At 52.6% G+C, this 14,867-nt stretch overlaps 8 protein-coding genes across 8 annotated transcripts; 4 read left to right on the forward strand and 4 right to left on the reverse strand.

The window, feature by feature from the left end:
- Positions 1–413: 413 nt before the first annotated feature.
- Positions 414–1,828, forward strand: N7498_000106 (putative alpha-1,6-mannosyltransferase subunit; the record flags this gene model as incomplete). The annotated part of the gene is made up of 2 exons (XM_058447169.1): positions 414–825; positions 879–1,828. The coding sequence occupies 2 exons, from the start codon at positions 414–416 to the stop codon at positions 1,826–1,828; spliced, it is 1,362 nt and encodes a 453-aa protein (XP_058312580.1).
- Positions 1,829–2,335: 507 nt separating this feature from the next.
- Positions 2,336–2,784, forward strand: N7498_000107 (putative NADH-ubiquinone oxidoreductase 12 kda subunit; the record flags this gene model as incomplete). The annotated part of the gene is made up of 2 exons (XM_058447170.1): positions 2,336–2,561; positions 2,702–2,784. 2 exons carry the CDS (start codon positions 2,336–2,338, stop codon positions 2,782–2,784), a joined length of 309 nt encoding a protein of 102 aa, XP_058312581.1.
- Positions 2,785–3,246: 462 nt separating this feature from the next.
- Positions 3,247–4,905, reverse strand: N7498_000108 (pH-signaling protein PalC; the record flags this gene model as incomplete). The annotated part of the gene is made up of 2 exons (XM_058447171.1): positions 3,247–3,516; positions 3,565–4,905. 2 exons carry the CDS (start codon positions 4,903–4,905, stop codon positions 3,247–3,249), a joined length of 1,611 nt encoding a protein of 536 aa, XP_058312582.1.
- Positions 4,906–5,421: 516 nt separating this feature from the next.
- Positions 5,422–7,098, reverse strand: N7498_000109 (uncharacterized protein; the record flags this gene model as incomplete). Its single annotated transcript, XM_058447172.1, has 4 exons — positions 5,422–5,560; positions 5,610–6,286; positions 6,342–6,836; positions 6,886–7,098. Coding segments are annotated over 4 exons (1,524 nt in total), but the record flags the coding sequence as incomplete, so codon positions are not given.
- Positions 7,099–9,054: 1,956 nt separating this feature from the next.
- Positions 9,055–9,705, reverse strand: N7498_000110 (Bromodomain associated domain protein; the record flags this gene model as incomplete). The annotated part of the gene is made up of 1 exon (XM_058447173.1): positions 9,055–9,705. One exon carries the CDS (start codon positions 9,703–9,705, stop codon positions 9,055–9,057), a length of 651 nt encoding a protein of 216 aa, XP_058312584.1.
- A 292-nt stretch (positions 9,706–9,997) lies between these two features.
- On the forward strand, positions 9,998–11,392 carry N7498_000111 (transcription initiation factor TFIID subunit 7 family protein; the record flags this gene model as incomplete). The annotated part of the gene is made up of 1 exon (XM_058447174.1): positions 9,998–11,392. One exon carries the CDS (start codon positions 9,998–10,000, stop codon positions 11,390–11,392), a length of 1,395 nt encoding a protein of 464 aa, XP_058312585.1.
- A 111-nt stretch (positions 11,393–11,503) lies between these two features.
- On the reverse strand, positions 11,504–12,133 carry N7498_000112 (uncharacterized protein; the record flags this gene model as incomplete). Its single annotated transcript, XM_058447175.1, has 1 exon — positions 11,504–12,133. One exon carries the CDS (start codon positions 12,131–12,133, stop codon positions 11,504–11,506), a length of 630 nt encoding a protein of 209 aa, XP_058312586.1.
- A 986-nt stretch (positions 12,134–13,119) lies between these two features.
- N7498_000113 (enoyl-CoA hydratase/isomerase family protein) lies at positions 13,120–14,009 on the forward strand (the record flags this gene model as incomplete). The annotated part of the gene is made up of 2 exons (XM_058447176.1): positions 13,120–13,442; positions 13,508–14,009. The coding sequence occupies 2 exons, from the start codon at positions 13,120–13,122 to the stop codon at positions 14,007–14,009; spliced, it is 825 nt and encodes a 274-aa protein (XP_058312587.1).
- Between the last annotated feature and the right edge of the window lie 858 nt (positions 14,010–14,867).

Raw genomic sequence — 14,867 nt, forward strand, 5'->3', positions numbered from 1 at the left:
CACTCGGGTACCTGGCTAAACTAAATCGCAGATTGCCATTCCACATGGACCTAGCTAGCTTTTTGGGTAACTTGTGAACCGATCTCGTAGCGAGTTGTTGGTCTGACACCGCGACTGCCCTGTGTCTAGTGTTACCTTGACTGCTGAATCCGGCGTCTCATCAACCTCAGCGCACGGCTCAACCTCATTCTGCTTATCGGGATCTTGGTCTGTGCGAGGCGGGAATGGAACCACCGTCTCATCTTGAGCCGCTCAATGGTGACGGTCCCTTAATTTCCTCATGTCTTAATTTCCGCCTCCCCCTTTCCTCGTCATCCTGACCTCAGCGAACTCTCAACCTCAAACCACACCAATTCGTACGGCCCTCTTCCTACACTCCCTCGGAACTCCCACATCACCTCCCCGATCACGACATGTCCTTGTCGCGATCACCCTCTCCCCACCCGGGCGGAGGGTGGTCCAGTCCGGGCCTCACTCCCGGCAGCGGTAACTCGACTCCGCGCGGCTATTCGCCTTCGCCCGCTTCGCTGGCTCCCAGCGGGATCTCGTGGGCTGCCGCTAAAGCGAAAAGTGATGAAGTGCGCGGATACCCGTCCTTCTCGACACGCAATTCGGGCTTTTTCTCCCGCCAGAAACACCGGATCTCCGCGCGACTGCCCAGCTTCCGAGGACAGCAGCCTGGATACGTTGATAAGGATCACCATGGGCGCGCGCACCACCGCGCTCACGGTCGCGGGCCATTTGGGATACAGTTACGGCGGGGCCGATCTCGTTTCTTCCTTGGGTTGTTCTTGTTATGGATTGGATACCTGTGCTTTTGGTCCAGTGAGTTGTGACGCGCAGCGCTCCTTTCGTCTCATTCTAACTTTAATCCCTAGCAATCGTCCACTTATACCGACGGTCGCCGCTCGGCGGAGGGCGCAAATTCGTGATCATTTTGAGCTCGAACGTGGAGGGCGGCGTGATGGAATGGAAGGGCGCGCGCGAGTGGGCCATCGAGCGCAACAGCATTTGGAACAAGAAGCAATACGCCAAAAAATGGGGTTATGAGCTTGAAGTCGCCAACATGCTGGCCAAGAAGCGGTACTCGCACGAATGGCGCGAGAACTGGGAGAAGGGCGACGTGATCCGCGAGGCCATGCGCAAGTACCCCCAGGCCGAGTGGTTCTGGTGGCTTGATCTGCACACCTGGATCATGGAGTATGACACATCTCTGCAGAGCCATATCTTCAACCATCTGGACGACCGTGTCTACCGCGACATCAACGAGTACAACCCCCTGAACATCACACACCCGCTGCCGGAGTTCTATCTGGATGACCTTGGTCGCGCGCTAGAGGGCGACGAAGACCCAGACTCTCTCAATATGCTTCTGACGCAGGACTGCACCGGGTTCAACTTGGGGTCTTTCTTCTTGCGACGATCCGTCTGGACCGACCGGCTCCTTGATTCATGGTGGGACCCCGTCATGTACGAGCAGATGCACATGATCTGGGAGCATAAAGAACAAGATGCCTTTGAATACATCTACCAGAGCCAACCATGGGTGCGAAGCAGTGTTGGCTTCCTCCCGCAGCGCAGCATCAACTCATTCCCACCGGGCGCCTGCGGCGTCGAGAACAACCCAAGAGTACACTACCAAGAGAAAGACCGAGATATGGTGGTGAACATGGCCGGGTGCATGTTCGGGCGTGATTGCTGGACCGAGATCCACGACTTCCGCGAGCTGAGCGACAAGTTGAACCGGGGTCTCTGGGCGCAGCTCCTGGATAGTTGGCGTGGCTCGTACAAATCGGCCGCCCACGCGGATAGCGAGGTCGGACAGTAGCCTTACCAGCTCGACTGTTTCTTCCTCTTGCTTTATGGCTTCATGTTCTCTACGCTTTCCACGCATCCTAGACGGCAGCGCAATGTATGAATAAAATTGTCAGGCGTGTACATTGGGATCGGGCTGGGTTCTGCATGGGATGGTCGGAGTTGCATATGATAATTCTAAAATACTACTTGAACTTGAACTTTCCCTTCTTTATACCGAATCTTGAATAGAATGGACTCCATTCCATCAATCAATAATCTTCACAACAATCTTCGCAATCAGGTGTATACAAGTCACATGACCTTTTGGAACTGCACACTTGGTCTCTTACGTCACCCGCATGCCCACCGCCCAATTCTCACCCAATCACCGCCCTCCTAATCCAACCACCTTCACATCGGAATCGACCGCATCAACGCAACTTCAGGACCAGACCCTCCCTCTCCACGCCCTCCACCACCCCAACCAGTCCTAGGACATCCTTCCACCCTCCACCCTCACCACCAACCAACAACAACAATGCCGACCGCCGAGTCCGCAGCCTTCCTGGCCAAGAAGCCCACCGTCCCCCCGACCTACGAGGGCGTCGACTTCGAGGACAACGTCGCCGTCCACAACGCCCGCGATGCGGTCATCCGTGAGCAATGGGTTCGCAGCATGATGTCCCGCCTGGTGGGCGAGGAGCTGGGCAAGTGCTATATGCGCGAGGGCGTGAACCACCTTGAGAAGTGCGGTGCTTTGCGGGGTGAGTGATTTTCTTTTTCCGAGCCCGGACGGTCCATTGAGTTCCTACTCTGCTCTTTCGGGAGAGATTACAGAGGATTGGACTTGTTTATGTGGCTTGGGGCATGATACTTGGCCGTGGTGACTAACACGCTCGTTCAGAAAAATACTTCGAGCTCCTCGGCGAGCGCAAGGTTAAGGGATACTTGGGCCAGGAGAAGAACTACTTCGAGAAGTCCGCATAAACTGGTTTGAAGGATTGAATGCTGTGGTTGTGATGGGAATTGGGCTTCTCGGCCTTGGGCATTGTCCGGCCGATGTGCTCTGGGATCACACGGCACGACTCGGACATTGCAACTCGCCGGATGGAACCGATCTATTTACCAGACTTGGAGGTTCTTTGCGAGGAGTCTGACACGGCCGGCTGCTCTACAGCCTGCCCGGAGAAGGATGTGAGGGAGTTGCTTGCTCTCTCTTGTACTGTACATATACGATATCATTGTCTGGTCAATTTCATTTTGTTTGAGGACATTCCATTTGCCTTGGGATGAAATGCAGTCTTGAAGAATACACCGAATTGGCGGGGGTAGAATTGTGGTTTTACAATGTGTCCGTCCATACGAAGATGGACCGATTACAATCGTTTTCTGCAAAGGATAGAATGTATTCGCGGGATTTGAAGTTCTCGAAAAGATTTGGGTATATTATCAATAATACGCGCTCGAAGCAGTCTCACTCCGATCCGGGAAGGCACCCGGTGGTCCTCGCGCCTCGGCCGGTAGAGTATCCTCATCGCTGTCATCGGGATCGCTCCCGAAGTGAAATTGCTCATTCTCATCTGGCGGGGCTCTCATACGCACCAATTCGTCCTCTTCTAAGGAAGGAGGCTTATACGGTGCCGGAGGTTGGTGGATATCCCGGCCAGAGGGAATGTTTGTCAGCAACGAAGCCGGTGACGGGATGAGTTGGGTGTTGATCTGGAATACGTCAGTACTTGAAACGAAATTGACTAAGATGAAGCTCACCGTATCGTTCATGCGAACCCACTTCGTTTCGAGCATGTCAATGACTCGGCCCTCTTCGTCACGGCCAGCGTCGTCTCCGGGTGCCAGAGGGCCCTTGTCGCTGCGTCCACCACCAGCATCCTTGCCAATTTTCTTCTCTTCACGGCGCTCGGTCCACTCACGTTTCAAACGTGAGAACCCACCCTTGGACTTCCCGGCAGCTTCATCGGGGGCCGCGGATGATGAACCGGCGCCTCCACGGAGCGCGAGGGTGCTTCGCGCACCACGTAGCCAAGCAATCCCCTCGCCCACTTTACCTGCCAGCTCAGCATCCACACCGAAGAACCGACAGCTGCGGGCACGAGCCACTCTTTCAAGCACACTAGCATATCGAATGAGCTCTTCGTCTACACGAGAAGTCCGCCCAGACGAAGATCCAACAGCTCCAAGCCCCGCAGCAGCCTGATTGGCATATTCTGCAGCACGGGTACACAACCTCGCAAATACGAGAGCCCGAACCTTAGGAATTTCTGGTGGGCGAACCATCCATTCTTTATCGTTCGGATTCCGCGACTGGATACACGCCACAACATAAGCATCATCCTTCAAAACAGCCAACAGCGTAGCTTCCGACAGCGCCAACTTCGCCAACGCTGACTGCGTTGAGGCATCAATATCCGGCACAGCAGATGATGTAGCCGCCGCGAAAGCAGGTGACGATGCAAGCAAGTCATGCACGGAGCTCGCCTGCAGCAAATACTTTGTCGCGGTCTGCATAGCAGCAGTGCGTTGCTCGGCCGTAGGTGTCGTAGACGCATAGAGCGACTCTGCGACTCCCATCCGCGCGAGTCGGGCCAGTACGCAGCCGAGCGTTGTGAGTGTGAATGCGATTTCGAAGTCGATGCCTCGACCAGCGATGCGGCCGCCGCGGGCGCGGAGTGGCTTCCTTCCGGAGCTAGAAGAGCCGATGCTCAATACATTGCCAGCGGACAAAGTGGGTTTCCAGGCTGATTCGATCTCCGAGCGGACCGTTATTTCGATCGTTTCCCCGGACGGGAGTTTCTCTACGAAGACGTTGCCACCGGATGTCGAGACGGAGGGATCATTTGCGACAGGTCGACTGCTGAGGACCTGTGATATCGTAAATAGGGATGGTATGTAGTCGTTCAACGCGGACAGGACGGTGGGCAGGTGGGCGTCCTGGCGCGCGCCGCGGGGTAAGCGCTTGTGGGCCTTGAGGGCGAGGCGGAGAGCATGACGGGTGGTAGAGGCAACTTGTGGGAGCGATGAGTGAGTAGAAGAGGATATGAAGGATTGAAAAGACAGCGGAGAGGTGGTTGGCAGAGTAAACGCGTAAACCATTTTGAAGCGCGGGGAGTTGGAGAAGCAAAGTGGGGTTGATGTCACCGATAGCCAAGAAGCGAATTGAGGCGAATTAACTTGGCGAAAACGTGTTCTTCCTGTTTTTGTCAAGGTTGTTCTTGGCTCGATTCTGTAGCCTGTTTATCTTCCCATCTACCTAGGTTTACTGTTCTACCAGATAAACAAAATTGTTCTGTTCTGCTGTCAAGGTCTCGGACCCGAACAAGCTTCATTCCCGAATATAGTCTTTACGAGTGCGAATATCAGCCACTAGGTATCCCAGTTTATCCCAGGTCGCCTCGATCTTCAGCCTGGTCTTTAATTCATTAAACCTCTTCCTACAGGAGCTATGAATCCATCTCTCTGACATATTTCTGGACATGTCTCTAAACAATTGAACATTTCTCTAAACGTGTCTTACAAAGTTCTAGTCTAGCGCAAAAAGTATTCTATGTCTTTCTGTCCCAGTGGCTTCCATTAACAGAAGTAAATCTCCACCATTATGGCAGGTTACCTCTTATCCGTGTCATGGCTATACCACCTCTTCCCCTGCCACTGCAGAAACGCCGTTGGGAAAAAGCCGGCACCCATAATCAAAGCTGCCACCACACCGGAGCTAGCAGCGATGCCGACGTTGTCGAACATGGAGGTGAACCTAACATTCATTAGTAGACACTCATGCAACAAAAAGTGGACCAACTCACCAGAAAGGTCCGATGAATCCCCAAGTCGAGCGAATAAAGTTAATAAAAACGCCCACACTACCCGCATCCTGCGGATATGTATCCACCGCATAGGTAGTCAAAACGGTAGTAACGACCTGGTTTCCAAACGCAGCAATACCAGTTCCAACCACGGGTGTAACAGTCCATTTGCCAGGTTCAGCCTGCTCCGTACAGACCAGGAACACAACGCTGCCTGCAATAGCCAGTAAGAACCCAATATAACTCAACCACAACCGATATTCAGGCGCAGGCTTGTGGCCGATACGTCTTGCACGGGAATTCATCCACATGTCGGACATGAAGCCGCCCAATTGCTCACCGAGAAGAGAGCCGACGATCAAGCCGAGGAACTGGAGACCGAGCTGCTGGGCATTAAGCTCGAACTTGGTTTGCAGCAGTTGGGGCACTTCGACGGAGTTCAGTACTGAGGCGAAGAGGAAGACCATGGAGTATGCGACGGCTGCAAGGACCACGGGAACATTGGTAATGAGGGTCAAAGGATGAGTGAATTCGGTCCATTTGATCGGAGTCGGGTCGATCCGGCGGAGGGACATGTACTGGTGCTTGAACGCAGACGATTGAGCCTGGACATTCGAGCCGATATAGCGGGTTTCGGGGCCGAAGAAGATGTAAAGGATAAACTCGACGGCATTTATCTAATCGAAAGTTAGTTTTCATATCATTGGGGATGTGGAAGAAGGCGGTTCAAACAATAGCCAAAATCCAGTAGATCCAGCGGTAGCCCACTCTCTGGACAACAAAGCCAAAGATAAACGGCCCCGTTGGAACACCCAGCGTCACCATGACAGTCCAAATGCCCATATATCGCCCTCTCTCGTTCCTGAAGAATGTTTCCGTGACGACTCCGCTGCCGATAGCCATAGCAGGGGAAATGAAAAACGCCACCAATGCACGGCACGCCGCCATAGATGCATAATCGGGGCTCTTTGCACATCCGATATTGCAAACACAGCTCAGAATCAAGGAGAGAAGAAAGATCGGGCGCCGCCCAAATCGATGGGAAAGCGGCTTCCAGAACAACGGGGCTCCACCAAGGATGGCAATCTGGAGGGATGTCAAATACGATACGCGTTGAAGTGAAACCCCGAGATCTTCAGCTATGTCTTCGTAGGCACAGATAATTGCAGCGGCTGTGAAGGTGCCCATGCAGGCGTGGAAGGCGACCAGACTCAGATTAGCCGTTTTCTATCCTGCCGTCAGCGATATATTCCATGAGAACGGTATTCCATCTCACCTTCCAGAGCGGCCAATTGTATGGGTCTGCAGGGTCCATGCTAGGAATAGGATCGAGGTCCAGAGTGTCATGCCGCTCAACCAGGTAAGCCTTGTGTGACTCGGAGAGAAACCTGGTGGGATCGGTGCTATCACCTAGACCCTTTTCTTCAACATAGTCGGCGCTTGATTTGGGAGGTGATGCTCCGGGGAGCTCATAATCCGTTGAGGCCATAATTGCAGATGGTTGAAGCAAGTATCAGGCCACGGTCATACAACAGAGGGACCACAGGGGAAGAACTCATACAAATGGGGTTTCGGGGCCCCGGACTTCCTAGAGTGGGCCGGACTGGGGAGAAAACGCGGAGTCATGCGGTAAGGTACACTCTTATGGCGATTTATGGAGCCAACAAAGACATTTCCGTCCATTCAACACGGGGTGAAGATCGTACCGGTAGTTAGACACCGTGTAGTTGCCGGGAAACGGGGGCCGATGGAGACTCGGCGCCGTTAGACACGCGGGGGCCCCAAGCTATTCTGCTGCAATTTCGGCAGACAGCGATCCGGTCAGGGCCCACCGACCGAGATGCCTCGCTCCGTCCGAGTTAACTGCCGATGGGACGATCCAGAGGTGACGACTGGATATATAGGGCAAGGCCTGTGCCAATAGGCAGCCGGACCGGAATTCGGGTGGCGCTGGAATTGACTTTGACTACTTTCTCGGTGTCTTCGCTTATCTCGTGGCTTCTTTAGTCGAGGTTCCCAAGTTGTGTTGAGGACAACCCCAGACTGCCCGTGGGGGAAATCCGGGGCTCCCCGCATATCAGTAGTCATACTGAACAAGTGAGGTTCTCTACACCCAGGCTTGTTTACACATTGATTACCAGACACATGTAAACCTCTCCAAAGATAAGCAAAATGACGCAGCGCAACCTATTTTGTGAGATTTTTTGGAAGATGAGGAAGACGATGGTAAAGTCTGGATCCACTCAGGGTGAGACGCATGCCATAGCCCAGTTAAAACTACCGATCATTTCCTCTCCTTTCCCAAAATACTCCAGACCTGAAATAGTACTGGGGTCAATTGGAGCTAGCTCTAGCCTGCCTAGGCAAGGAATCAAAGGATTTGCTAAGACAGTAAGCTGCCAATGCAATTTGCCAATGACCCATGACGCCAGACCAGAACCAGGGAAGTAATCGAACGCTCGGCCCAAGGGTATTTTCCCGGTAATATCTTTGTGTGTGACTTAAGGAGCTTGCTCGATATCTAGTTGCATGATCCAGACATCCTCCGTTGGAATTTCTTCTTCCCTAGCGACCTGGGCGACCTCCTGGAGACAGTCTCCGTCCCGATATCCTGAATTGGTCTCTTTAGCGCTGTCGTTATCTTCTAGACTTCTCGCCTGCTCGGATGGAGACATTTGCATGGCTAGTTCCTCGTCCCTGGCCCCAGTACGGAGTGTCCTGGACTTGTCAGGCTCCCTCGGGCGCCCTGAGCGAGAGGCTATCATGATAATTGACTACTAGCAAGGTTGGAGAGAAATTAGCGAATGGTAAATTGCAACGGTAAACACATCAAATGGCGTTTTGGGGCTTGGTATACGCCGGAGTCGGCGGTCCGGGTGTTCACACTTTTACTGCGTCACCGTATACTACAGCCCTACGTAACTAGTAATAGCATGGTTACAAAGCCATCAGATACGGAGATCATACATTTCGGTTGATCCATATTTTGAGATTGTGTCAAAAAGACCACAGTACATTGCAACCTACAGATGCAAAAACTATGTATGGACGGACGGGACGCGGCACATGCGTGACACCGATCTGCTTGTACCCTTTTTCCCTTCGGGTGGCCCAGTGTTGTAAACACGAGATTATCCATCAATGAGATGTTGCCGGACGGCGTGTGGACAGCATGATCTCATTCGGAGTCGGGGTGGCTCGTCTCGCAGGTGATTTGGTGTGAAGACAATATAGGGTTAGGTTTCTAGTCTTCGGTCGGATCGGATGGAGTGGTTGTCGAAGACTCTGCCGTATATCGGTACTCCAAGACAGTCTTCTTTGTTGGAAAGCATGAAGAGGTCCCATGGCAGGAATTGGGCCATTGGTAAATATCTCGTGTCTGGGTCCCACTGCGGTGGTTGGGTGGTTTGGATGGGGTTGAGAAACAGAGAGAACAAGGTGTTCTTCACACCTCCATGCCATCGCCATGCTCTGACATGTTACTTGGCGCACTGCTGACGCCAGATGTATCGCTTGCTGGGCTGTGTGGTGTGCGAGATCGGACCTGCGCACCCCATTCGCGGATACTAGGTGGGCCGCCCTCGATGACCAAAGGGTGTTCTTCAGCGTTCTTGCCGAGCACTGTACCGGCGTACCGAGACTCCTCACCAGTCTTGCTGTGCTTTTTCTTGAGGGCCGTCAGGTAATCCTCCTTTTCAACTGCATCAGGGTCGATCATGTCGCCCTCGCTGGGGACAAAGCCTGCAATGCGCCGGATCTCGTGGTGTGCAGGGCCAGTTATCCAACCAATGAGCGACTCAAGTCCGCGCAGATCTTCCTCGCCTGCCCAGTCTTCTTCCCATTCACGTAGCTGTGGTCGTAAAGCACCTGCATCCTGAAGCGCTTGGTAAATGTCTTCGAGTACGGGAGACGGATCATCGGGGTGAGCATTGGCAGCATGCGCAGCTGTGGAGGAGGCGAGAATCATGAGGTATCTTCCGGTCAGGTCGGCCAGTGTTTCTAGGACAGACGGGCGCGTTGAGTGGAAGCCCTGGGCGCGGAGGATCTGGATGATGGGAGGGCGAAGGAGAGCGTTGTGAAGGTTGTGCCCGGACATGGCGATCAAGGGCGGATGATCATATGGTGAGAATGATACTTGCTGGTAGAGAGTCAAATGATAGCGGAAGGACAGCCAGGAAAGATTGTGAGGTGTAGCTGATAGGTGAAGAGATCATGGGAAGAAGTGGACGTTGCAGCTCGCGCGCGGATCAAAAGCGGAGCGGAGAACTCGGGCTGCCGCGTCTTTGCATCCTGCGACCTCCTCCCACCTTTCCAACTCACTCTCGCCGTCTGCCTGCTTTAGCGGAAAGTGTTATTGACTGCAAGCGACGCGATCGTCATTTGGCATCATGTCTGATGCTCCGCGGCCAACCCTTAAGCTCAAGTTCGGCAAGAAGCCGTCCCAACCCCCGGCCGAGCCTGAACCGGCACCATCGCCAGTACCAGCTGAATCCTCTCAACCAAAACTCACACTAAAGATCGGCCGCAAACCTCAACCTCAACCAGACGCGCCCGAGGAGAAGCCCAAAAAGAAGAAGCCGTCGAAGAAACGTCCTGCCGAGAATGTTGCGCAACCCGAACCTGCGACGGTCCAGCAAGGCCCCAAGCGGCTCAAGCTGAACCCATCCAAGAAGCCTGGACTCCAGTCAATTCGCATCAAGAACAAAGGAGTTGTTCCCAATCGCCCAGTCGGCGTGGGTTACGACTCGGAAGCGTCCGACAACGAGATCGACCCGGCTATCGAAGAGCAGTTCATTCTGCGAATGCTACCGGGCGAAGACTGCGAGTATCTACGCCAAGCGATCAACGAACGCAGATTTGACAAGTCGGAGTTCTCATTCAAGCCCCTCACGCGAGAGGGACGACGTGCCATCTTGAAGATCCGAGACAAACAATATGCCGCATCCTTGGTGGATCTTCCTAATATTATCGAGGGCATGAAGAGCTGGGATCGTCGGGGTTGGTACAAGTCGGCGGATATATGCCAAATGCTTTTGGTATTGGGCCCTGTTGCCAATGATCAAGAGGCTTTGGAATATCCTCTTCCCCCAGAGGTCGACCATGCGGATGACAAGACATTACAATATCCCCACGGTCTCGCACCCCCGCTGCGCTGGGTTCGCAAGCGGCGTTTCCGGGATCGTGTCAGCTCGCGCACCATCGAACAAGTTGAGAAGGCAGTGGAAGACCTGGTTGCACAAGACGAGACATCCGTCTTCCCACCTCGGTTTGAGTTAGTGGACAGTACGTCTCTGAACCGCGCCGAAGGCTTTGTTCAAAGCGGGGAATACGACGAGGAGTACGACGAGTACCAGGATGCAGAAGGCGAGATGGAAGACATGTTTGATGACCTCGAAGACGATCTTGCCGCTGAGATGGAGGCAGCCCTGGCTGCTGGAGACGACGAGCCCTCAGCTGCACCTGCAGAGCAAACAGGGACAGCGTCAGCGAAACCGTCAACACCAGCCGAAGCACCAACGCCTGCTGGTGAGTCCTCCGATGATAGCGACGATTCGGACGAGGATGATCTCGACGATGAGCAACTCGAGCAACAGCGACAGATGCAACAGCACCGTGAAGAAATCGGCGAATTGGAGGCTCTCATTCGCACCGAGACTGCAACATGGGAGAGGGTGCAGAACAACATTCTCCGCAACAAGATGGGCCGGCGAATCCAGGAACTTAAGAAGGATCTGGAGCTCAAGAAGGTCTCCATCGGAATTTCGGGCGATGCTGATATGTGATTACGCATTTGATCAAACCTTCTACTTGATCTTTATTGTGCCTTAATGAATTAATGATTCACATTCAAATGCGTATTTGAAACAAGATTCAAACCCTCTATCTCTCAACCCTCAGTGACTTGCCACCACTGGATCTCCCGTCGCCTTCTTAACGGCCTCCTCTGCATCCACGTTCTCGTTCCGCTGCAACTTGCGTTGCCTGACAGCCTCTCTCTCCGCAACCTCATGATCCGGAGGCGCAGGACTCTGCCCTACTCTTTCACCCAGGACTCGGTCATGCTCGGCTCTTTTCTCATCCATCCTCGCTGCGAGATCTGGCTGGGCTCCAAAACCAGGGTGTCCCGGTCCCTTCGCACTGCCGACGGGACCCGCATGGGCACCAGCTTGGGCACGATGCTGTCCCATTCCTTTCCGCTCGACGGAGTCGGCAATGTATCCCTCCGAAGGCTGCTCTTCAACCCCGTATTCCAAATCCACTGCGTGGTTTCGCATTTCGCGCTGTTCCTGTCTGTGCTGCTCCTCAAGACGAGCTCGTGCCTCGTCGCTCGATGGTTTCGAACTCGCCCCGCGTGTGATCGAGGGAACCGCGTCTCCGTACTGATGTGTCTGAGTCCCCGATGTCCGTTGCTCTTGCGGGGTGTGCTCGACGGGATTCGAAGCTTGCGCATAGGCAGCTTGCTTGGGTGGTTGTGAGGGCTGTGCGGCCTGCGCGGTCCGCGAACGAGTTTGGCGGGGCTCCATTTTGTAATTGGGATGTCTTGGTTAGGCCGGTTCAATTTAAATGCAAGGTGGGCTTGTATGAAGCAGTTTGTGATGCCAGGAGCATGGAGTTTAAATGGAGGCTATTTGATAGGTGCATCAATGCATGACGTCAGGGCATACAATATACGTCAGGGCTGGGGAGCCGGTTTCTGGGGATTCTTTCTTCGATCACCCGGATAACATAACTCATACTAATTTTCGCAATGTAGATATGCTCTCTTGAGTGGAGTAATCAATTTGTACTTGGGTTTTAACTGCAGATTATCGTACATGCTCAGTGTTTGTATCCGGCCAGGGACTATGAACCCTCCCCATTTCCCCCTTCGAACGTGAGCCTCAATTATCATCGAGATATTTCCTAGGTAGATTTATATAGAAGTCTTGAGGTCTCTTTAACCATGTTAAACTAATAGTACAGGTTTCCAAAATCCACTATCTACAAACAAATCAGCCTGCATCGGTTTTGGTTAGTGGCCGCTATTAAACGCCACTAGTAGCGGAGGCGGTGTGAAGCTCCGTTACTGCTCAATCGAAGGTACATATGCATGAAACCTAAAATCCTCACAGAACCTATGGAATTGGCTAAAGGATTATATATTCTAGCAATACGGCCTATTTAATATAAAGCTTTTTGACCTTATTCCTATTATACAAGAAGCATAGGACGCTTTACTAGCTAATATACCAGAAGCGCTAGTATCTTCAATACCGCGTAGGGTGAATAAGGTTATTTAGAGGGAGGTGGCCCTACGTAAGTATGTATTAATATAGGATAGATACAATAAATTACTGGTAGAATTATTGTGGAGACTAACGTTTGTTTCTTTGTCACCCTGTATCGCTACTGTTCGGGCCGAGGCTCACATGCCGGATTACAGTTCAAGAGTTACCGAGTGTAGCCTTATGAGCCCCGTGGATTAAATTCTTCCTCATTTGAGCTTTTCAAACGAATTACCCATATCACCATGTCCGTCCTCTTCACTGTCCCGATCGCCTCGACGGGAGGCTCTATCGTCTGCACCAACCCGACAGCGGGCCAGGGTCAAGAGCAGCAGAATATCTACTTGCTCACATTTACCTCGCCCAAAGACAACCGGTTAACCCCAACTTTCATCGATGCGCTGGTTCTGGCGCTGGACATTATCGAGCACCGCTACCCGAAGGGCGTTGTCGTTACCACGAGCGGCATCGCCAAGTTCTACAGCAATGGTCTGGATCTGGATCTTGCCATGAGCACAGAGGGTTTCCTGGACCAGTGGCTATGGAAGCTCTTCCGGCGCTTCCTCACGTAAGTTCTACTCCGAGGCTCATCCAAGCCATTATATGCGGGAAAACGAGCTAAAAAGGATTCAGATACCCCATGCCAACCGTGTGTTTGCTGAATGGCCACGCATTTGCAGGCGGCTTCATGCTTGCCATGTACCACGACTACCGAATCCAGAACCCCGACAAGGGTTTCCTTTGCGTCAACGAGCTGGAATTCGGAGTCCCTCTCCAAACACCCATGATGTCGATTTTCCGCGAGAAGCTCTCTCCCACCACCTTCCGGAATGTGGTTTTGGAGGCACATCGATTTGGCGGGAGAGCATCGCTGCAGGCTGGTATTGTTGATGCGGTTGGTGGAATTGATGAGGTCGTTGGGTTGATTCGCGATCGCAAGCTATTGAACAAGGCTGCGACTGGCATTTACGGTGTGATGAAGGAGGAGATGTATTCGCGGGTCCTCAATGGTCTTGATGACCATGCAGGAAACCTGGCATGGCGAGAGAAGGTGGAAGAGAAGAAAGAGCTGCTGCAAAAGAAGGCCCTACGGAATGTGGAGGAGTTTGAGAAAGGAAGCAAGGCCAAGCTTTGAGCCCCGATTTACATAGATTTCATTTCAGAATAGATATTTCAATGAATTTTGTATATACAGCTCTCATATAATTCTTACCATTATATTCACCCTTGAGAAGTTGCGGAGGCTATTTTGTCCTTTGCCAGCACCCTGAAGCCTTTGAAAACTTCAGTGTGTCCATTCTCAAGAAGTAGTTTGATGCATCCATGTCTTCGAGTTCACACCGATACTACCTTGGAAGATCGCGTACTCCTCGGCGACGCAACCTGACTGGGCTCGACCAACCTCAAGAGCTATCTCACCGGTTCAGTTTGGAAGAGTAAGCTGCATTCCATTTTGCATGTTTGATGTTCCCAGTCAAGCTGAAAACGAACAGCACTGTGTTATATGCCCGTGATGATAGTTTGAAGCGTTGAGCGATCGCATGAACAAGCAAACAAGAAGGCTATATGCTATATACAGGAGCCTCCAGTGGTAGTCTTCACTTCCTTTCTACTCCCGTATCGAACTGTCCACCTCAAATCGTAGTTGTATGACCGGGGAATGTGAGATTGCAGCTATCCAATAATATCCCAAACATGCATGAAACAACTCCTTCAAATTGGCCTAGGACCTCAAGTCAAGATGCGTAGTTACGCTCGAATCCTCGCACCACGCGGCCGTGTAACATGTAGCGTGATAACTAGCGCCTTTGCCTGCGGGATTTTCAGCCAGTCCGATCTTCCACGTCCAAAAAAAAAAAGCAAAATCCAAATCAGCAGGGGAGTAGTTCCGCACGGTTATAAACTCGACTTTCAATGCGCCAATGTGACTGGCATCGAACGTGAAGATCCTCGACCATATCGAAATGTGTTCGCCGAGTTTCTGAGCTGGCAC

Source organism: Penicillium cinerascens (genome assembly GCF_028974065.1).
Source record: "Penicillium cinerascens strain IBT 15544 chromosome Unknown contig_16_segment0_segment0, whole genome shotgun sequence".
NCBI classification, from domain to species: Eukaryota; Fungi; Ascomycota; class Eurotiomycetes; order Eurotiales; family Aspergillaceae; genus Penicillium; species Penicillium cinerascens.